General features: G+C 39.2%; 2 protein-coding genes across 4 annotated transcripts in view; both read right to left on the reverse strand.

Moving 5' to 3' along the window:
* Positions 1–458: 458 nt before the first annotated feature.
* RPS13 (ribosomal protein S13) lies at positions 459–4953 on the reverse strand. The gene is made up of 6 exons (XM_086893224.1): positions 4766–4953; positions 4467–4515; positions 2712–2790; positions 1640–1809; positions 1183–1283; positions 459–536 (listed from the first exon to the last, which is right to left on the reverse strand). Exons 1-6 carry the CDS (start codon positions 4786–4788, stop codon positions 503–505), a joined length of 456 nt encoding a protein of 151 aa, XP_086749350.1. The 5' UTR covers positions 4789–4953; the 3' UTR covers positions 459–502.
* Positions 4954–4975: 22 nt separating this feature from the next.
* PIK3C2A (phosphatidylinositol-4-phosphate 3-kinase catalytic subunit type 2 alpha) overlaps positions 4976–23618 on the reverse strand; it is a 50866-nt gene continuing 32223 nt past the window's right edge. For all 3 annotated transcript variants that reach the window (XM_086893139.1, XM_086893138.1, XM_086893137.1), the window contains exons 14-33: positions 21989–22097; positions 21083–21225; positions 20252–20440; positions 19688–19781; positions 19337–19431; positions 18827–19007; positions 18223–18327; positions 17105–17197; positions 16742–16871; positions 15147–15283; positions 14303–14472; positions 13884–14040; positions 13360–13469; positions 11971–12178; positions 10124–10248; positions 9603–9720; positions 9429–9510; positions 8907–9016; positions 8542–8667; positions 4976–8006 (exon numbers count right to left, since the gene is read on the reverse strand). In XM_086893139.1, coding sequence (XP_086749265.1) covers positions 7824–8006; positions 8542–8667; positions 8907–9016; positions 9429–9510; positions 9603–9720; positions 10124–10248; positions 11971–12178; positions 13360–13469; positions 13884–14040; positions 14303–14472; positions 15147–15283; positions 16742–16871; positions 17105–17197; positions 18223–18327; positions 18827–19007; positions 19337–19431; positions 19688–19781; positions 20252–20440; positions 21083–21225; positions 21989–22097 — 2665 coding nt within the window. In that variant the 3' untranslated portion in view covers positions 4976–7823. The remainder of the gene's footprint in view (positions 8007–8541; positions 8668–8906; positions 9017–9428; positions 9511–9602; positions 9721–10123; positions 10249–11970; positions 12179–13359; positions 13470–13883; positions 14041–14302; positions 14473–15146; positions 15284–16741; positions 16872–17104; positions 17198–18222; positions 18328–18826; positions 19008–19336; positions 19432–19687; positions 19782–20251; positions 20441–21082; positions 21226–21988; positions 22098–23618) is intronic.

Consider the following 23618-nt stretch of genomic DNA (forward strand, 5'->3'; position numbering starts at 1 on the left):
AGGAACTGGCAGTTCTGCTTCAGCTCTCTGCACAATCAACAGCTCCACATGACCTGTGATGAACTGATTAACCTCTCCAATTTTGTCTTAACCCGTTACCTCCTGCAACTTCTATATTGCCAAATCTTCCTGCTGTCACTGCTTTCTCCCCCAGTTCTTCTGCAGGACACCAGAGGGACAACCCCACATGAATAAAACACACTTGCAGTGAATCAATAGGGCACTTAACTAACTTGAGGCTCTCAGGTAATAAATAATCAAACCAGTTTAAGCACATCCAGCTGGTGTAGCACCGCAACAAGCATGACCCAGATTTGATACTGCAGCACAGCAACACAGAAACAAAAGCCACATGCCTGCTCCACCTGGAAAACATCCTGTTTACATGCAGCTTCCTAAAACAAGCAGAAGCTTCTAACACATTTGAATACATTGAAACATTTAGAGACAACACAAACTCAGGTAACGAATATTTATTCTTTCAGTAAGTCACAGCCAGCTCTTATGCGACCAGGGCAGAAGCTGTCGATGATTCACTAAAAAGAGAGGAGAGAAATATTATTTCCAGTAGCAGTTTTTCAAACTAGTTGTCAAAAACAAAGTTCAGTTAAAAGTTTTAACTATCAGTTAACTACTACCAGCAACTAAATCACTATTTAAAATTTTTCATATTTCATTCTTCCTTTTACAATAAAAATCCTAGGGTGACAGCACAAAACCATCTTTAAAAACCTGGCTAGCTGCACTTGAGTCTCCTTAGAGAAACAAGGCTAATCCTAACATCTATGGGAATTCTATCGTGGTTATGTCTCCTAGAGAAAGCTACAAATTACTTTCCTTTCTGACGCAGCTACTAAGCTGTTTTTCACTAAGCTTTGAAAGTGACATGAACTGTAGAAGTACCTGAGAACGAAGACCACAGTCTAAAGTGTTGTAAAAATTGCCTGGTAGTGACCAATTTTGTTGGGACCATGATTTTTATCCAAGAGTTACAACAGTCATTTTACCCAGGTGTAAGTTTCACTGCTTTTTCAGTTGATTGTTTATGAAAATGTTCTCTGCTGCCTGGTGTGTGATACACACCTATCACAATGCACTCTTCACCCTCTCAATAACAGCCCCAGCACAGTTTACAAGACCTCACAGTCTTCACTGCCAAGAAGAATGCAGGAGAAGACTTACTACTTCCAGTTGGGTGGCAGCACTCTCTTGGTTTTGTAGTAGCGAGCCAACCTATGGATCCTGCTCTCAATCAGAATCAGGCGGAACTTGGCATCTTTGTCCTGGAAAACAAAGTTACATTACAACCCCAATGTTACAACTACTTGTAATTCTTGATGTAGAATTCAGATGAGTTTCAGTAAAGCAAGTAATCCACACCTACTGCTAAAAACTTCACATTTCCATTGCCAAAGCTTCCATAAAGTCAGAGCAGGACCAGAAATACACGGTTTGAATACTGCTTTTAAAATATTTTTCAAAGACCATTCTCCTGACCAAAATGCCTCCCCAGCCTCAGAAGTTTACTCAAAGGTGGGCTAACACCACATGAAGAGTCTTTGCTTTGCCAAACTGTACATGAACTACTGTGTAATTTAAAACCGCAGACACTGAGTTATCTAATTAAAGGAGCACTCACCTTTCTGTTTCTCTCAAGATGCTTTCGAACAGCAACAGCTTTCTTGATCAAGTGATAAAGATCCTCTGGGAGGTCTGGGGCCAGTCCCTTCGACTTAAGGATTCTCAGAATCTTGTTGCCAGTAACAAAGCGAACCTGGGCAACACCATGGGAATCCCTCAGGATCACACCTGAAACAAACATGTACATCTTACACTGAAAAGAAGAAACATACACCAACAAGTCTTGTGGAAGTGACCTTACAGTTACAAGCTACCCAAAAAAAAGGTTATCCAAGTTAAAAACCTGGCAACTGAAGAAATGGCAGACAATGAGTGAACAAAATACAACTTAGAAAAGGCACAACACTTTATCTGGGAACACTTAAAAGACAACTGACTCCCGCATCATGCTTAGGGCAGGTAACACATGAGGTGCTCATCTTTTCCAATACTACTAGAAAATTTTCAGCAGGACTCATTAAAGCAACGTATTCAACCACTCTATGGATTCCTCTAGAAGGAGTTAATATTGCTTTGAGGATTACAATAATAAAAAAAAAAAAGTCATTTACACAGCACCTATTTAAGCTGCATATATAGCTCATGACCATATAAAGCTGTGTCATGCAAACACTTCAGCTCTGGAAGGGTTCAAACCCCAGAACCAGAATGGTGCAGCCACAGTGCCTAGCTCAGTAAACTCCACAGGGCTGCTGGTATTGGAAAATTTCCTCCAGGAAACTGGGCACACCAAACTTCCCTTTAACACCTATTAGTGGCCATCCCTAAGGACAGCCTGTAAGATAAAGCAGATGCTGCAAGTCTTCCACTTGAAAAAAACAAAAGCCACTGCCTCACTAAATATGCTTCCTGCAAGAACAACACAAATAATGTCCCTGTGTTGGGCTTGCTGATCCTTGTGGCAAGATATTATCCCAGGAATCTCAATGGTATCCACAGTGAACACAGGAACACCAGAAATGCTCTGTTCTCTTAGCATGTTATTTAATATAGGTTGAAGGAACAATTACGATATTACAGTCAGAAAAATGTGCATTTGCCCCCATTCAGAAGTGATTTATAATCCTTACCAATCTGGGAGGGAGTCAGGCCTTTCTTAGCCAACTTGTAGATCTGTTCCTTTACATCATCAGAAGTAAGTTTCAGCCACTAAAGAAAATAAGAAAAAAAAAAAGAAAGCCAAACTGATTAAAACCTGCTTAATACAGAGGCACAGGGAAGCTGCATGAAAACTCTTAATAAATGGTAGAAAGAAATATATATATTTATAATACTTGAGAAAACTGAAAGAAAAAGCTGAAAAAGCTTGAAAAAAGCTGAAAGAACTGAAATTGCACTTTTAATGACAGAGAAATTTTTCATGATATAATAAACCTATAGAGCTAGTGAAATGTTACGGGGGAAAGCAGGGGTAAAGATGAGAGCTTACATTTAAAAATCTCCATAAGGCCCCCAATCAACTGCTTTATCTTCATTTCACTTTAACTGCCACATCAGAAGCACAAATCTAATGGTACAGACAAAACAAATCCCTGCCCTTAGGAAAGAATTCTTTACCTAGGTCCTTTGACAAATAGAAAATTGAGACCCATTTAGCCACCTCTCAGTAAAGTACCTACAGAGGTAAGTGAAAAATCAGACTTCAAGTACACTAATTAATTAAAAAACAAAATGAACCTACCAATGTGGGACTCTGCCTGTTCTATTAATTTTATGTTAAACAATATAGATAAAGCCAATGCTTCCATGATTATTAATGGGAAAACAACACCAACAAGCTACATTATAGTGACTTTCCATGAGCTGTGTAAGCGCCTGATTTTTTAAAATTTTTAGTAGTCACAGTATGAAATAGAAAAGCACAGCAAAAATAAACATAGAAGTGCTCCAAAGATCACCATTTAAGACAAAATACAAATAAAACTAAGCAAAAAAATCCCCACAGGATTTTTTAAAAACCAGTATAGCATTTGATCATTCTAATTGTTATTAAGCAATTTAACCATCAGCAGTACTTCAAGCAGCTTCATATTACCTTGCTTTTAATTGTATCTATTTAATTTCAGATTTTGTTTTTTAGTTTATTCCTCATTTCACTGTTTTTTTACTCCATGCTTTTTCACATGCACCACAAATTTTTCTTTATCCCAACAGATCCTCCAAGAAATTATCTTGCAAAGGAGAACAGAGAAAGCAATTTCAAGTGGAAGTACCTTTGAAAGAACTAAGAGCACATCAAAACTGCCTCGTTTAGTCCCCTGACCAACAAATTAGTTGTTAAATATTTTTGAAGGCAATCGATTTATTCCACAGTTGCAAATTCGAGTGTGAAAACAGTGATTTAATCTCTAGGCATTATCAGCATACAGACTCGAAGTGTTTGAAGAAATACTTAAATAGAAAAAGGTACGAAGACGAAGAGATTTCTTTGCCAAACAAACCATCTGGCCAGGAAAAGACACTTTGCTTTCTCAGTATACTAAGGATCATTTCAGAACCACAGAATTTTTAGGGCTGAAGGGCTTTTGGAGATCATCTAATCCAACGTCCTCCCCAAAGCAGGGTCACCTCGAGCAGACTGCAGAGGAGCGCATCCAGGTGGGTCTTGAATGCTTCCACAGAGGGAGACGCCACGAACCCTCCAGGAAGCCTGTTCCATCACATGCCAAGGAAGCATTTACACAGGCCACAATTTGAAAGCCATGACGCAAAATACTACAGATCTCGTTTTCTTTCCTTCCGTGGGCACCCTGAGCTGCTCTGTGGGTCCCGGATCGCGCACGGGGCGGGGCAGGTTTAGGGAAAATTCTGGGGAAGGGACTCACCGTGGGCACGCTGCGCCTGTAGGGCAAGGCCGACTGGGACAGGCCCTTTCTGCGGGAAGAAGCACATCAGACACTCAGCGCCCGAACTGAGGGACTCGGCCCCTCGGCCGCGGCCCGAGCCTTCCCCACCCCGCCGCCATGTCCACACGGCCGCCCGCCTCCCTCGCCATCCCCCCACGCGCCGGAGCGCTCCGGCAGCATCCTTCCCACCCCAGGCCCGGTTCGCGGCGCTCCCCGAGTCCCCTTGAGCAGCCCCGGGCCGCCCCCCGGGCGCGGCCCGGCCCGGCCTAGCGGCTCACCCCGGAGCGTGCATGCGACCCATGATGGCGGCAGAGCAGAGCGGGGAGAGAGGAGCGGCCCCGCCCGCGACTTCCGCAGGAAGCGCCGGCCCCGTCCCCAGCCCGCGGCAGCCAATCAACAATGTCCGCGCCGTGGCGCGCGCGTCCCCTCAGCCGTCCCGCCCGGAGGCGCCCCGCCCCTTCCCATCACAGAGCTGGGCACGCGTTGGGTTTTATTCCAGAATAGTGTTTAATGTACGTACAGGAGAGTTACGGAGTCACAGCGAACCCGCCCGACGCGGCCATATTGTACATCTTTATTACCGTTTAATTAAAGTATTTGGTTCTCAGAGATACACAGACGGAGGGAGGCGCCTTGCTCTCGCTGCCCTCCGGCCCCCCCCACCCGTCAGGGAGCGCCCGGGAAGGGAGGACACAGCGGGCCTCAGGGCAGCCCCAGCCTTAAGGCAGGTGACCCTACACTTGTAAAAATCGAGAAAAGAGCGTTTACCAAAGATCGCACATGCGTCCAGAGACAGGCAGCTGTAGGTCGTACAAAGGCAGTAATAAAAAGTTCAGTGCAAAGTTGGAGATTAGTAGAGGAAGAGGTCCTAGCGCAAGCTGCTGCTCTCGGATACCAACACAAGGTCTGGAGGGACAATTACACTTCTGGCTGCAGGTCAAACGGTGCATAAAAGTTTTTTTTTTTTTCCTTTTAATTAAACAAGATATAAAAAGCTGTTAAAACTGCATTTTCTAGCTACTTAGCATACTGGTAAATTCTATCCAAATCAAATATTTCCCTCTTTCACATCTATCTTCCTTCTTCTATGAAGCAGGGTAAATTCTTATTGCAACAATGAGTTTTTTTTGTAATTGAGAATAGTGCAAAGAGGTGCAAGCTTGGTGCTGGTCCTCTACTTGTGTGAGGAGAGGCCAAGGCCAGATCCCATAAAAAACATAAAATCCATGAACATAAAAAGCTCCAGCCAGTGACAATTTTGAAAAGGAAGGGAAAGGCACAAAATGAGTTAAGCTATGAAGAAGATTAAATCAGAAGTCAGGACATGTGCTAACAATAATACAGTACTATACTTTTTTCTTTTTTTTTTTCAGTCCAGACAACTGTTAAAACTGCAAATCATTTTTTAAATGATTTTAGTTTAATTGTATTTTGTGCTGTAAGACACTGTGCTTTAATAGCAAACTGCAAAAAAGGCAGTCCATATTGCTTTCATTTTATTTCACAATGGAACGTTTCACAAAAACAGTAGTCTACTTTCCTGTGTTTAAGTGACTTGTGATTCTAATGATGGAATGGAGTAAGTCTCAAAAGCATCAAGTGAGCAGGAAATATATCTAGTTAGTTATATAGTTTATTATTTACAGGCTATATGCTAAATGAAAAATATGCAGAGGATGCCTACTACAACTGGGACTTGCTAGCGCCCATTAGTATTGGCCCAGTTTCTAACATTCAAGATATCATATCATTACCTTTTTAATTGCAGTAATTCCTATGAAATTGGACCGTGAATCATTTAGGCACCAGGATATTCAAGTTTACTTCTCTCTTCTGTATTGAAGGGAGATGGATCAATAGCAGGGGAAGGAAAATTGGACTATAAAGTAGGTTTTTAGTGTTGGATAAATAGATAAATTTCCCTGTATTGTGTCCTCGTTCATACTTGCATATTTCACTTTAAAAGACTGCTTCAAGATTTTGTACTAAAAAAGTGTGCTACTTTAGAGCTTTGTTTACACAGAAGATGAACATCCTAAATCCCAAATAAGGTGAACAAAAAGGTGACACCTGTAGTGCAGAAAGGCCTAATTAAATAGCCAGTGGTATCAACAGGAGATAATGACATTTGCACTCCACTGTCACAATATATTCAAATCTAATGCTCCTTGGAATTAAGCATTTTAGTGGGAGTAGTTCTTACTGGGAGTGAGAAACAGTATTGCTGTTTTGGTTTTTTTTCCTTTATCAGTTCACAGCCAAGTTCCTCTCTCAAAGCTGTTAACTGAACTAATTTCTGGCCTGCGATTCATCCAGTAGTGGTGCTTTTCAACTACAGGCCACCCTTTCCCTGGAAGCATAGATGCAAATGCCACTTCGGATTAGTGTTTGAATCTATTCCACACTTAATCACTGCAGTATTGAAAAGTTCTAGAAATTACAACAAAACCCCCCACTGAGAAGCTGGGCACATTTCCTATGGTACCACATTCAGCCAGTCTTCATTCAATGTTTGGAAACGCCGGGTAGATGATGGGGTAGAAAGAAATGTATTTAAGTTGAACAAATTGTGAAGATCAGTATAAGTGATGCTATTTGTAAATAACACATCCTGGGAAAAGGCTTCCAGTAGGACCTGTAAGGTATCAAATATGAGAATGTTCCCCCTTTATAAGGAGCAGAAAGTTAATATGTATACATATTTAAATACCAGAAATGAGGTAAAAGAGAAGCATTTGAATAAGGCACCATTATTTACAACTTCCATCATTGGCACTCAGTCCAGTAAGTCTCGGAAAAGCATGAATCTGTGATTAAATGTAATTCTAAGGAATTTTTCCAGCCCTTCAACCTTCATTTCTACAGGTGTGTGTGCAGCCACCAAAATTTTACCTGTCGCTGTTCCTATGATGTCTCACTTAGTAGTGGGAATGTAATCCTAAAATATGCAATTTCTTTGATGTTCTCTAGCATCATGTCATGGATGACACAACAGTGGCAACAAATTAAAAGAAAAAATGCACTGCATCCACAGGCCTTATGATTGAGTTATGGTTCAACCAACCAGCATAGTCAAACTGCTCATATCACTTTCACTGATGGTTTAAAAACCCCTTCCTTTATCCACAACTCTTAAACGTTTACAAATGATGTTTTGATAACATCACATGGGTATAAACCAGTTCTTTTTTGCAATCCTCCAAATTAGGCTACCTGAACATTGGTCCAATGTATCTGTTGAAATGGAGAGTCTCTTGTTTTAAGATGTACAGGTTATCTTCAAGTAGGAAGATGCAGAAAGCACAAGTGAATACAACAGTTCTGTTCTTACTGAGTTCACAGATAGGGTACAGCAGTCAGTCGATACCAGTTAACAGTCTCCTTGCTCAAGTTGAAGTCCTTTAGTGGGAGTGTAATTCCACCTAGGAAGAAGTTCTCACGTAACGATTCTGCACTGAGCACACTTAACTGGAGCTCCCTCTGTTTCAGAGTCTCCATGCTGTATCCACTGTACACGAGCTAGGACATGAAAAGACAAGAATCTTCTGGTTAGCCAAAAGAAATTACCCAAACTGCCCTTTCTTCTGACTGCCCAGCCACTGACAGACACCTGAACTGTACATTGTGACCATTCAGTACGTCCCTTTCTCAGACAATAGGCTGAAGGACATCCCTATTTTATTTTGTGTTCCTAACGTTAAGTGTTCAAAGGAGTGTTTTTTCACTGAAGTACTATTTACATGCCAAGACTTCTGAATTCATTTTTCTCCACATCATGAGTCAGTGAATCCAGGGCAGGGAGATTTTTAGTTTTAAGATTCCTTCCCTTTTCCACATCAATCCTCAGAGCGAGTCTGAGCAATTTCTGCTTACTTGTAATAGCACACTGACACAACTCAGTTGCTTTATATTTAATCAGGGCACAAAGTTTTCAAAACAGTTCCTTTTCCGTTTATACATATTCACATATTTTTTTTAGATAATATTTTAATTCCTTCTTAGAAAAAGATATTATAGCAAGCTATAGGAAGTTGTCACATAAATTTTAACTTACCATTTCATTGAAAGTTGGGTTTCTTGTCTTCCGGGAGATTTTGGTTTTGCGTTTGGAAGTTTTATGCGTGTCTGGAAGTAAGTAAGTTTTCACATAGGGATTTGGATCTGCACCATCTTCTGTAACCTACAGCCAAAGAAAGAAGACAAAAACTAATTAGTGCACAACTGTTCGCGTATTTATTTTTTTTTTCCAAGTGTCTAGACTTTGCAATCAAGCTATTCAAAAGCAACAGTTAATTAAGCTGGCAGTTGAGAAATCTAGAGTAAGAGAGAGAGTTTCACCATTCCTGCATCAACCTAAGTCAAGATGGTAATTGAAAAAAATGGAAAGCTGTTGGCAGTGAGTGGAGTATCTCCACTTACCAGGTCTTTGATGTGCATCACCATGATAAATAGAGTGCTATTTCTATAGGATATGGATAGCTTCACTTCTCCTCCCACTTTGCCTGAGGTAGGACTTGATGGACTTGTATCTGAAATAACAGACAATTATGTCTTCTGTAATACTGCTACATTTTCATCACTACTACACTAACTTGTCACATATGGGAAAAAATAGAAGCCTTAGACCAAGTTCAGCTCCCGATTTTATTTCTAGATCCCAAACAGGGGCAAGGCTATAGGCTTTAAAGGTTTTTGCATTCCCCTACAAGAACCAGCTTGGAGGTTTGGAGTGAAAAACCTGATTCAGTCAAGCCATAAACAAGCCCAAGTGATCACATATATTATTTAAATTTTTAGTATATATGTCCTTGAAACTGTATATAGGCACATTTGGAAAGACAGTACTGCAGTTTTCCATGAGAGAAAACTACAGTTAAGTAAAAAACGTTTCACATTGTAAATGTGCTGTACCATATAATCCAATTTATAAACATCCCTTACCTGCAGGTCTGGCTATTCCATCTATTCCTTCCACTTTGTCATCACGAAGTAATGGATGGAAAAAAGTATAAACAAGATCACACTGAATTTGGAAGAAATGTTACATGTTAGTTTAAGTGTTAAAAAGCACCAAAACTCGAAAACTTGCATTTCATTTGAATTATATGTACTCACTTCTGCCACCTCTGGAGAACTGTTCATCAGGCTCTGTATGTAGCTGTTGAGTTCCACTTTTCTTTTGGCTGCTACATCTTTGATGTGTGTTCTTCCCAGAACCATTTTATTAGGAAAGCTACACGAGAAGAACAACACAGAGTTTTCAGTTAATTTATCAGAAGTAAGTACAGTAGGATTTCATTGTCATTTCCATCCTGAAATGCTGACATACATTTGGTTGGGGTTTTTTGCCCACCCAGAGTAGAAACACAGCATGCAGATAGGTTGTGACACTCCAGAAAGGCAAGGAAATATTTATAGGTAATTATTATATGTGATATGACACACATGCCACAACACTGATCCTCCGGATCTCCTCCTTAAAACTGAGAGACAAATGTTTTCTCCCTTAATTGCCAACTTTGAGGTCTAGTTTGCCCCTCAGCAGTTTTGTCTCCATTTCAAACTGTTTCTTCCTCCACCCAGCTGGGAGCAGTTTTGTTGCTTTTGTAATAGTGATGAGTGAGTTAGGAACGTACCCTGGTAACTTCCAAAGAGGAAAGAGAATGCCAAGTTTGTTGTGGAGCTCCTGGAACTCATCAAATGTTCGGAAGACAAACGTTGGCTCAACTTGCCCTTCTCTCAAAACTCTCACTACATAGATCTGTCCAAAACACAAAAATAGAAGTAACTTATATAAAAATATTATAAAATGACTTAGTAATTTTCTTCACAATCAACTCTTTCTCCTATAGTAATCCTTCTCCTGAATACATATCCAATTATTAAATCCCTTATTTCACCATTTGCATTTCGTAGTAGAGTTAGAATTATAAATAGCCCTTAAGGTAAAGTAACATCACATGATCTTCCCACAAGGTAGAGTCATACCTGAGAGGAGGATGATGAAGGTAGGTAAGGCTGAGCTTTGTACACTCTCCTTTTGAAGCCTCACTGGAAGTTCATACCAGGTATACAAAATATTAATACTGGTGCAGGAGTACACCAAAACATGTATCTGTGAGGTCAAAACTCCCACAGAACCTTTCAGGTGCATTTTTAAAATTTAATTCCCTCCTGATTCTAAAGGATTCCATTTTTGAAGTGATAATTTGGTGGGAAGATGCAAGTGCACTGCATTATACAAAAATAATTTTTCAAAGTATTGTGGGTACAGTCCCAGAATACATTCACATTACTCAAGAGAAATGAAGTTTGAGAGCTACCCAGAAAATTCAGTTCAGTGGCCTCATTTTATGTGTAGAGGAGTTGAACTTATGACATATAATTTAACTTTAAACATCTAGACAGAATCTAGACCATCCTAACAGTTTCCTGGAAGAGGCAAGGCTGTTGTGACTTAGATCAGGAGTACACAAATACATTTATTATACAGTGATTCAATACAAAGCTCTTCACTTAAGCATTGGTCAGATATGCAAACACAGCTTGGAAAGAGATACATTTGCATCTATCAATATAGCTCACATTATAAAAAATTCAGGAGAATGGAACTTGAGCTGATTACTCCAGCCCAGCAAATAGCAGTAGACAAATGAAACAACTAAAAAAAAAAAATAAAAAAGGTTGCACACCTGCATAGGAATACAAATATTAAGTCTCAGAGTGTAACCCAGGTCTATTAAAATCCCGATGGCAAATTGCAGTGGTTAGTGCCTCTAGTAAGACTAAGAGTGTAGGTCTATTAGTACAGGAAACAATGCTTTTAGGAGGAACAAATCAAACTTTACTGGAAGGTCAGACCAAAACCAGTGTGTATGATTTAACGACTCCTACTCAGGGAGGAGCCATTTTACAGAAGTCAGCTACATTAAAGCCCATCAACATGACTCAAATTCCTGTATTTTAAAATAATCTCCATCAACACTACTTTGCCCTTTCTACTTCCTTTGAGATTCTTTTCAAGAGGTGTTTTCATTTTGAAAGATATTATGGGATGCTAGAAATGCCAGTCTGTGCTCTAGCAGTGCTGTTGCTGGATTACCCCGCCAGCAGCTCAGCACCCACGCAACTGCTTGCTCACTCCCACCCCCTCACCAGTGGGACAGTGGGGAGAACAAGAGCAAGAGTGAGAAGATCTGTGGGCTGAGATAAAGACAGTTCTGGGGAGGGAAGGTGATGCAAGACAATCACCACAGCCCACAAGCAGGTCCATGCTCAGCCAGTTTCCAAACAGCCACCTTGGAAGACAACCCTGTCCTGTCCTCTGCCTTCTTCCTGTACCTGCAGTGTTTGTTGCTGACAGTGACATTATACACTGTGGAATATCCCTCTGGCTGGTTTTGGTCAGCTGTCCCTGCTGTATCTTGTTGGAAGAAAATACACCATTATCCTCCCTGAGTGGAAACAGCTCCCACATACTTACGTAATGTTTATCTGGGTTGTATCTCTTCTGATACGTAAACACAGACACTTGTTTGATTCGGCCGTCTTGTTTGAGAGAATAGGTTTTAGCAGAAAATGACAGGATGGCCTCATCGTTAGAAGGCAGACCTGAGAAACGCAGCTGAGCCAAGTTGTGAATGAAGAAATTGAACTTTGTGGCAACACTTCCCAGACTGGATTCGATCAGTCTAGAAAAAGAAAATGTCAAAACACACAAAAGTGGTTCTGTCAATGTATCAGACTGAAGTCTAAGAAAAATAAACCCTATTTCTTGCTGACAAACAAATGGTTTGTAAGAATGATCAATGGGCTATATAATTAGTATCATATCAATATTTAATAGAAGACTCAGTATCCAAACATTGGAATAGGTTTTTATTGAAGACGTGAAGGTTTTCCAGACATGCATCCAACCCTGGAGCCCTGGCAAGACATGGACCTGTTGGAGGAGGTCCAGAGGAGGGCCACAGAAATTATGAGAAGGATGAACACATCTCCTGTGAAAACAGACTGAGAAAATGGGGATTGTTCAGACTGGAGAAGGCTCTGGGGAGATCTTACTGTGGCCTTTCATGGGGAGGCCATTCCTACTTAAAGGGAACTTACACAAAAGATGGGGACAAACCTTTTAGCAGGACCTGTTGGAACAGGACAAGGGATAAAGTATATGAGGATAGATTCAAATTAGATATAAGAATTTTTTTTTTTTTTACAGTAAGAGTGGTGAAACACCAGAACAGGCTGCCCAGAGTTGTTGTAGATGTCAGGACAGGTTTCTGAGGAAGTTCATCTAAGTTGAGGATGTCCCTGCTCATTGCAGGGGGATTGGTCTTAGATGGCCTTTAAAGGTCCCTTCCTACCTAAACTTTTCTATGATTCTAAGTGGCATGCACACCACTGCAGTTTCCCTTGCATAGCTGAAGTACAGTAACACTTTTCTAACACATAGCAACACCTCAATTACACTGTATTGCACTCCTCCACCATCCTCCCTCCCCAGTGTGCAAAAGCACCTCTCCAAGAGAGAATTTCTTTACAATGCTTTCCATCATATACTCTGCTGTTAAGCAATTTAGGATGTATTCAAAATGTGTTAAACAGCCAGGCAGGATTATTTACTCTCAGCACTTTAAACCAATTTTTCACACAAGGTCACCCCTAAAATCTGCGAGGTATGTTAGCACAAGCATTACTCTTCTATGGAAATGATTTTACTTATGTAGTTATCTGTTATTTTATGACTGTACAGTGTAACTGTTCAACCTGTACAGACACATTCGTGACCATCCCTAGTACGTTTTTTCCTATCAGAAATCTCCCATTTAGAGGATGATAGTGGCAGATATTTTAGTTTTCCCATATCCAGTACCTTGTGAAGAAAATGGTGGCTTCTGCATCTGTTGTTTGGGGCTGGAGAGCATCCTGGACATACTTCAAGTCCTGAATCCCACTTAGTTCTGGTAACCCAGAAGAAAGCATCTGCAAGAAATTTAGTTTTAATGCAATAAACACAGTATGATTTTATACTGAAATGGTTAAGACTTAGACCCTCAAATTCATTTGTAATTGCACTAAATTGCTATATACTAACAGCAATGGACAACAATTACTTATAATCATCAGTTATTCAACGTTTCTGCTAAATTAAAAGCACTTAAAAACTGTTTGCAGTGCAATTTGTGGTGGTACATTCGTTTTAAATTTTCAAGAAAGAGGTAGGCAGTAAAAAAGCTTAAAAGATTCCAAGCAAAGCTTCCCAAAAAATAGATCAGATGTTTCTGGCATTTAAAAGAAGTCTTCATTATGAATTTCTGCACCATAAAAACCACAGTTTTTAATACAACCCAGCATGACAGATCTATCAAGTTTCAACTGAATGTGAAAAATGATTACCAATGAAAGGAGGTTAAGGAAGAGGCTGGCATGTTTCCTTATCAAGTTGTAAGCTTGGCAACAGAGATCCACGAACAGCTGAAAGCGAATTGTGGGTTTTTCCCCGCCATTAATGACATAAGCCATATCTGATGTCAGCACAAAAGGAGCTCGATCCCTGTCCAAAAAGCACAGAATTTGTGAGTTCATCATAAGGTCTCTTCACCGTGTTTCCTGCTGCCCTCCATCCCCACCCCGAGGTAATGGTATTAAATACTCCATTAATGCTGTTTCACGGCTTTGGTTTGCATTCCTCTCCCAAGTGCTGCCTCAGGTTACACAGCACATTCACATGGTACTGGACCTACAGCAGATCTCCCGGAGCAACGCTTGGAAAGAAAATCACTTCATTCACTACATTGCTTAGGCACAGAAAATACCTTTTAAAGCTACCAAACATTTGTGCATGTCCCAAAAACTTTCCAAAGTCGATGTGAAACATATGCCCAGTGCTTCGGAGCATTATGTTATCATTGTGGCGGTCACAGATTCCCAGGACATAAGTAGCTACACAGCATCCTGCACAAGAGTAGATGAAGTTTTCTGAAGCCTGGGGGAGAGAGAGAAAACAAGTGAATTGAGATAAAATATTAGTGGAAAAATATAATTCATGTATTCAACAGTCAATCTCGATGAGTGGAAAATCCAGTGCAGGCAAAACAGACCATAAATATGGTGGTTTTTTTCCCAAATACTGTTCTTCAAACTGTTAGCTTTGCTAAAATCCCTTGATATCCCACTTTCCAGCAAAAATGGTTATTTTATTTTTTACATGAATGAAAGAGAAAACAGGAGTTGAAGACAAATCACAAAACTATGTTAGCAAAGAAAAGGGTACAAGACTTGAATTTCCTATGTATTATATAACAGCATTATAACCCCAAAAAATATTTTAATTTCCGAACCTCATGTGTACAAAAAGAGGCCATTGCTCCTGAACTACAATTAATTGTAGTTCACTAATTAAGAGTGGCCACTATTGCCCCCGCTCTTAAATTTAAAGTACATTTTTTCTATAGCCAATAACAGCTATGAGAATCCATCTGGCTCCCTTTTATAGGGGAGATTTTTATTTGCTCTTTTTCAAGTTTAGGAAAAAATTAAGTTTCTTAAATATACAAAACAAAAACTTCAGTGGAAGATCTGGATATGAATTTCATTCTTTCATCAGATTGTACTTGGCCCTTTCAGAAGAACTTCAAAAAAGAACAGTGCTGAAGTTACCTTTTCATACTCCTCCTCTGTAGGATTATACTTCCGCAACCATTCTGCCAGAGGCTTGTCCTTAAAAGAACCTGTCACCCCATATTCCACTTGAATTTTCCTGAGTGTATCTGAAGCAGGAACAAGCTCTACCATGCCTTGATGTAGAATAAAACAAACTGCTTTTAGCGATCTCCTTAAGTTATCCTGCATTTTCATTATTCAGTAGAAACTTTCCTAACAATGACGAATTTTGCACTCTTAGACCAACCTCCTATAAAACCCAGTTAGGTGCAAAAATTATTCTATTAGTCCCCATAGCATTGCCACAGACTATGTTACAAAGTAAACCATGAAACATATGTAGCAATCCAACTTAAAGTGCTTTACTACAACTAGTTACAGTTGCTAGGATGAACACTTAAGTTATACTTTGAATTATTAGATTCTACCACATAAACTCCTTAGTCTAATTTCGGAAAAATACTTTGATGCTGACAATTCTCACACGCTAACAGTGAATTAATCTAGTAACTTTATCAGGTGTCAAGTGTTGAAACAGACCAGACAGTGGGCTTTATATGTGGGTTTCCTTTGGAGATGTAATTTACTAAAAATATTTGTATAGCTAAATCATAAAATAAAAACATTTAGTTGATTAACAGAATTTTACTTCTATCTTGGCAAGAGCTACTAAAGGTACATCTGTGATTTGCATCCATTTTACTTTTCCCCTTTAATCTTTTGAGTACATTAAGGACACTAATATTAGCAGCAAGAAAAAAAACCAACTATAAATCATCATTCAAAGTAGGAGGAAAACCCATCTGTTTCTCCAAAAAGCAAGTCTTACATAAATAGAAGCCTTTTGCTTAGTTTTGCCAACCTAGAGTTCCATCTTTTCCATGCATTTAAGAGTTTTGGTCATGCTGTTCATCTGACTGAAGAAATACTTAAGTTACTGTTTATCCTCTTAAATATCTTTGGTTTCTATTGGCTAGCCCTAGAGAATTAGCTAAAACTAGCAAAAAGCATGTTCAAGGTGCAGGGCAGTATTTGCACTCAAGAGTTCTGTGACCTACTTTCAAACCCCAGAGACAGCCTCATATTGCCAAGGAACTTTCACCAGCATGACACTAATTCTGAGGAATAGTGTGTGTGCATGGCAAGGGCTAGTTTAAATTTTTCATCTTTTTACACATTTCAGTACAAGAATGATACTCCCTCAAGTGCAGGAGATTCCAGACACTTCAGCATTTTGGTTTGCATTGGAATACTTTCACTATAATTAAACTTTCAGAATAAGGATTGCTACAGCACCAGTATTTTCTTGTGCTGCAGTAAGAGCATCAAGAGCAACCTTAGCTTTTATCACTGTATTTGTTTGTTTGTACCACTGTTCATTGACAACAGAACGGCCAAGAGAAGAAACATATTTAGATGTCACTCAGCCATCAGGAAATTCAGAACAATTTAACTTATTATACTCTCAAGTAATGAAGTTGTTTGCAGTAGAACTGCTCCTTGTCACCTACTGCCCAGGGGTTTTTCACTATCAGTGTGACAAGAAACTGAAGTGGGGGAGCAAAGGTTAAAGGCATCATCTGGTTTAGCACCTCGGTCTTTTCCAGTTGAGAGACACTTGAAGATAACCATTCTTAGATCCAGTCCCTCCTGCAGCCAGATCTTATCCATGATCTTAATCATTTGTAAAGCCAACATATCTTGTCTCAGATCTTCTCCAACCTTAAATGGAAAAATAAAAGTTAACCAGTGATACAGTAAACTTAAAAGAGAAAGAGGCTACAGTTAAACTTTCATGTGGTAGATTTTTATGTTCACATGTTGCTTTCTACATGACACACAGGAGCAAACTCACAGAATAACTAAGCTTATTGGTCTATTCTAAAATTAATTGACACCAGCGAAATAGTGATTATCATTCAACCTCTTTTCTCCAATACACATGTAAGACCTACCTTAAACATCACATTAATTTCTTCTCCCAGCGGGTCTGCATTTATCAGTGCAACTTTGAGTGGTACTGCATTGGAGCTGAAGAAAGAACAGGCCTGCAAGAAGATTTAGTGTCAATGGTCAGAAAGAACTATTCCTGCTAGCCCAGAAAACAAGACATTCTGACAACAAGCAGGTTTGACGCACAATGTGTCTATTCAGACTTTTAACATTTCAATTGTGGTGAATACGTGCTTCCTTTGAATAATGAGCCCTTTGGCTGCTACTTGTTGAATTCTTGTACAAAAGCCAACAGTGCTGCACAGTGATGTTTTATACATTCTGAAGGGAAGAGCAAATAAAACATGAATAAATATTTTATCAGCAGTTTTTTGGGTTTTTTTTAACCCAGAAGATGTATTAAAAATGCGTATTTGTGTGTTTCACAGTATCTTCTTATTTATGTGCTTTCAAGTCCCTGCTCGTGATTTAATAGTTACAGTAGAGAAGGCAAGTGAGATGAGCTGTCTCTCAAACACAGGATTAGCTCAAGCGTTAACAAACCTTTAGGTTTTCAGTCATGCATAATGATATAATCAAGACTGTGGTTGAGCAGACATTGTCAAACCTTGCAGAGTTCTGGAAAAATAATCTACCTGCTTCTCCTACATTATTAGTTGCTGGACCTTCACAATAAAATAAAGCTCTTGCCTCCCTCCCCAGCATCTCTGGACACAACCAGTAACAGGTAGTTTCACACGTTTCACAGTATTTACCCACTGCTTGAACTTTATACTCTTGGTCAATTTCCTCTTTTGATTACTAACACACACATGATTTTTTCATGCCACTTTCAGGATTGCTGGTCTCAGGAGACAGGGTCTGAGGATGTAATAAGTTATTACAGATATATGTCTATATTTTCTAACACAAGTGCCTTTGTTGGTTTTACACTGTATTTGTGCACATTTTATCTTTGCTCTGCAAATTTTGCTGCCTTATTCAATCAGCATTTTTGATTAAACCCCATCTCCACAGCATAAAGAGTTTTCAAGCACTGGAAATAATTTTTTTCATTTGTAAAAGCTTTACCTAGATGTAATTTTTGCAAAAGGGTTTTGAAACCCTGAACATGCAGTACCTTAATATTTAACTCTTTTGCCACAAGACTGGGATTGAGAGGCAAACGGCATTTGTTCTTCAAGAAAAATAACTGCACACGCTCCATGCCATTTTGCAAGGCAACCTGCAGACAAAAAGAAAATTCAGCTGACATTTTGCTAACTGAAGCATCTACAGAAAACCTCTGGACAAAGTTACCCTGGAGACTATTTCAACTCCTCAGTGTCAAAGGAATACTAGAAACTACAGCTGCTGGCTTAACTATTAAAAATACCTAAGCTTAGCTCATCACACATGTTTGTGGAGTTTTTTTGACTGAACCAGATGACAGCATCCCACTCCATCAAACTGTAAGTTCTATTATCAGCACAAAAACAGATATCCCATTATTTTGCATGACAAAATCATTCTTCAGCAGTAATAGCTTTAAATTCATTTCCAGTTGATCATACACAGAAACCATCCTATACTTTCTTGCCCTATCACCTCACCACCATGTTTCAGGTGATAAACTTGACAAAAGCATCAACTTAATTAAGCTTTGTGGAGCAACATGTTCATAAATCTTCTAATATATTTACATAACATTTTGAATTTAGACTAAAAAGACAATATATACACACCTGCCGAGCAGATCCACTTGTTTGCTTTACTCTTTCTGCTACCATTCCAAAGAGCTGCACTAGCCTGGTCTGCTTCTCCAGCTCTTCCCTCAGCCTTTTTCCACAGACTGAAAGAAAAGCTCCAAGAATTTGCTCATACCTTATACCAAACTTTGTATCATACAGTGTATCCTTAAGAAGCCTGAAATAAAGGAGATAGGTTAAATTTTCCTATGGAAAATGCAGCAAACAATTAAGGCATTAAAATATTTTAGTGCATCAGTACTATATATGTCTGAAGTTACGGATATACAGGATAGAAAAGATAAGTTTGTGCTTTATAGAGTCACTACCTGTTCCTTCATTAAAAAAACCCCAAACCCACAACCAGGAGCTACATTCTGTATAATCACCATTCACAACAGTCATTGTTATGTTATTGAATGATGACATTAAGAAGGATTTTTTACCTGAAAATACTGATCTTGTGGCACACACATTACAGGAACAATGGAACAAAGAACCCCTTACCAGTACAAGTAGTGCGCAACTCGAATGCTTCCAAGTGCCCGAGACAAAAGAAATTTCACAAGAGCGCTGTCAAGGTAGGTTTCATACTTCAATGCCTAAATACAATGGAAATTACATAAATCAGGTCTGCATTTAATTCTTGATGAAGACATATTTTGAGACTAATGCACAGACAGAATTGCCACAAATACTTTGGACAGTCACAAAGCGATTATTTATTCAAACTGTTTCCCCTACTGTGCATTACAGTTAGAGGCACACAACTGCACTTCTGCTACTAGTCAGAAGCAATTCCTTTGGGTTTTCAAGAGCCAGAAAAATTCAAATCTCTGTGTAGGCAGAAAGTCTTACCTGTACAAACTGAGGGAGGAAATCTGTTAACTCATCATCACTCAATGTCTCTATCCAGTTCACAGCTGTACTTCGTACTTCCTGATCAGCAAACCTAGAAAGTCACCACAAATCCACATTAAGTGTTCTCTGTTCATGTAGGACTTTTTTTCTTATTCTTTTTTTGAGATAAGCTACACAGGAAAGCAACTGTAAAGTCTTCAAAAGCTCAATAAGAAATCTACAAGTATGAGGCCCTTCATCACATAAGACGCAACCACATGTGCATATTTAGGAAAAGCACACTCAAAACCTCTCAAAACTCTGGTTGTATAAACTCCTGTCCTGTTGCATGTTAAACTTCAGAACCCTAACCACTGTTGCTATGGTTTCATTACATGACTTGATCAAGCCTGTATCAATAAAGTAGGCATGGGGTTCTTTAAAATTTTAAAAACATTTAACTTTTGCCACAAGAAATTCAGCAGTATTTTCCCACAGAACACCATTCCCAGGATCTTCTGCCAAAGAAGAGTCATTTAATGCTGAACAAAACACAGAGTTCATTTACACTGGTTTTCTTACTTTGAATCAAGTAGTTCCAGGGCAGCTAAGGGTGATAAAGGAGGCCACTGCTGAAGTAATGAATATATTTCTGGAAGACTTGCCCAGTCCCAGTGAGGGGCACTAACCAGTATTTTTGGTAGACTATTAGGATGGCTATGACAATAATGTCTCTTCTCCCACAAAAATTCTTTATCTTCTTTTGACAGCCTGCAGACAAGAGCATTTCAGTTTATAACACACATGACAAACCATCACTTGAATAACCCAAATACCACCGATTGTTGTATTCATACAGATAATTTAACACACAGAATGGAATCACATTGAAATGACTCCTTCCTCCACGAAAGTCAAAACAAGAAGCCAAATAAAACCATTAAGGAAACATTTGTTCAAATTTATCATTTGGGCAGGACAAAATTAAGTTTTATTATAATCTGAAATAAACCCAAAACATCAATGTTAGTTTGGTACAGATGAGTAGAAAAAGCCAAATGAGCCAGAAAAGCTCCCATGGCACATCAACAGCCACTGCTGAGACTGCCACTGCTGCCTGGAACTGAGAAATTGCCAAGCAGGAACAGGTGACTATAACAGGCAGGCAAGGGGGCAACAGTCTTGCAGTAAGAAACTATTATAGCACCAGCCATGGAAAGCTCAAGAAAATTCATTAAATCAGTACCATGATTTCACACACTTAATTCAATCTCTTGTTTAAGTCTCTACAGGTTTTCAAAATATTTTAAAAAAATAAATAAACTACAGAAACTCAAGAATACATAAGCATTCTATATCCTAGCTACAAATTGTCATGTGCAAAAAGAAGCCAGCTGGAAGAGATGGACGTACCCAATGGTGCTATCCTTGGAGAGAATGGCAAGGAGACGTTCTCTCAACGGCTTTTCTAATGTTTCTACAGAATGATGCACAGTACTCTTTGCAGCTTGAGGCATTTTATATTCAATGTCAAAAGAAAGGGATGGGAAGTCAATCTGGAAAAAAAAAAAAAGAAGAAAAAAGAAAAAATAAAGATGATGCAAGTCCTTACATAGAGAAAGCTCACCCTTCCAGCACTCTCAGATGTTTGGGTATCTGACCTCTTTAGTTCTGCAAGTGCAACACTCCCCAGCTACTATTTGCTGAATATTTTTTCCCATCTCAATTCTTCTACATGACTATGGTTCCTAAATGTACAGCTGTGTTATTGCACAATGCAGTGGCTGGAGCAGGCCGCTGAAGAGAAGTGAGAATGCTTAGAGCAGAGATAATCACAGAACTTTCAAACCACACCAGTGGTTTCCACTGTTTTCCAACCACTGACTCAGGCCATGTTTTGTGAAGGCTGAGCCATCCCTAGTAAGGCACCTTCTCTTTGGGGGGAAATTTGAACTCTGAATTGAGAGAGAGGTGCTATTGCTCTGTAAAGAAGCTGGAATTGCTACTGCTCATGTCCAGACAAGCCCCATCTCAGCACACATTTCTATGGATTGCTTTCAAAAACATTCTCTCCCAGTACTGACAGCATGTAATGCCAAAGCACTTCCGATTTTTCTTACTTCCAGAAAGTTATTCAATATCAGATTTGTAGAGACTTCCAGGAACTTCACACTCTTTGCCCTTACAGTTTAGTTATCACTATTCTATACTGACTTTCAAATATTACTTAGCACTACTTTCCCCCAAATATTTATCTAATATGACTTACAAGTCACAGTATTCAAACAAAGAACAGAGTAAATCAGAATTATATATAACCTGCAACACTATTCTTTCCGTATTTCCTTTCTTACTGGCCATCCCTGACACATGATGCAGATGTGATGAGGTCCACAGTTGCAACAGCTTTGTCCCACAAGTTAACAGTCTGAGAAAAGAACATGCACAGGTCATTAGTATCACAGTCTGTTTACTTCACCAAGATACTAGTTATCAAATGAATTTACTAATTTTCACTGGCTGTCGTCTGTACTGTAAGTGCTTTAAGGGACTGTGCACAACTTTTAGGTGGAAAAGGCAATGGAAAAAGTTCAGTTTTGATTTAGTCGCACAGGATAAATTAGATGCTCCCTGTTATTTAAGTCAGAAAAGGAATACTTTTGCCTCTGAGAAAAAAACTGAACACAAACACACACACACATACATTCTTCTTAGCTTCTAGAAAAATGGCCCAGGCATATGAATCTTACAGGCATCACCATTTGCTTGGACTTCCCACATTACCAGATTCTGCAAGGGTATATCAAATAACATTTGCATTTGCCAGTGTATTCCCAACATTAATACCATTTCCAATTGTAGTAGGGCACAACTGCACTAGCAGACACTTCATAAATCAATTAAGTGTTTTATGTTAGGTACAGAAAACTTCATCAGTCTATTAAAATCAAAATGCTGCTCAAAAGACTGTTTGAAGGCCAAGCCTTAAGTATATTTTGAAAGACCTTTCAGGTTTTATGTGTATTTCAAATAAAGAACAGGTTGTTATATGTAAATATTGATTAACTAGGAGCTTGCCATGCCAATAAAGATTACCAAATCATGCCACTAAAGCACAACTGAACAGCTTATGCTTTTGAATAGTTCTCCAGTTTAATACAGTTGCCACAGCCTTCTGTCTCATCCACAAGTAATGACATTTTAAGCACCTTCACATGCACTTCAGCAGAAGGAATTCTAACTTGGCCATAGATTCTTCCAAAACACATACATGACCAGTTTTGTTCTACCCATATTTCAGTTAGTTTCAAGTTTTAGCTCCTGCCTGTCATTGATGCTATTTTCAACTGTAACTGGAATATTTGGCTACCAGCTTTAATTATGCAGGTCTGGATTTAATTTATGTGGACTGCAAGTGGGTTAGACTACTAAGCATCTCTACAGCTGCTACATACAGGCCACTCAGCAAGCTCTGGCACAACACACACCATTGTAGTGTTCTGCAAAAACAGAAAATACGGTTTTCTCCCCAAACTAACTCCTATGAGAATACCATGAAGACAAGATAAATTTGCAATTCAAACCAAAAGCTGTGTTTTCAGATACTGTGAAATGTGGTATTTAGATAGAAGACTGAAATGCAACATTTAAGCAGAAGGTTGAAATAAGCATCATTTATGAAAAGAAATACAAGCTTTGGTGGAGATTGAAAGCATCAGCAGGCCATCTTTGCAATGCAGGAAGTCCTAAACCCTGCAACACCCTCAAACTGTTGGAATCATCACAAAACAAAAGAGAAAGCAAAACAAGTAAAGTGAAATCCAGAACCAGAGGACTCAAAGCACACAAAACAGTCACAAGCAACATACAGCAGTGACTGTCCAGGAAAGATCTGGCTGCCTGCCTTCAGCCTTGCTTGACAATTTAAACTTCCAGTAAGACCTAGAAG

The sequence above is a fragment of the Cyanistes caeruleus genome, chromosome 6 (assembly GCF_971803275.1).
Source record: "Cyanistes caeruleus chromosome 6, bCyaCae1.hap1.1, whole genome shotgun sequence".
In the NCBI taxonomy this organism is placed as follows: Eukaryota; Metazoa; Chordata; class Aves; order Passeriformes; family Paridae; genus Cyanistes; species Cyanistes caeruleus.

Bases quoted from the DNA above. Each gene is read 5' to 3' on its own strand.
- RPS13 (XM_086893224.1), bottom strand. From the start codon at position 4,788: ATGGGTCGCATGCACGCTCCGGG. The intron at 4,516-4,765 runs GTGAGCCGCTAG...TTCTTCCCGCAG, and splicing joins GGTCGCATGCACGCTCCGGG to AAAGGGCCTGTCCCAGTCGG. The intron at 1,810-2,711 runs GTAAGGATTATA...TGTTTGTTTCAG, and splicing joins CCTGACTCCCTCCCAGATTG to GTGTGATCCTGAGGGATTCC.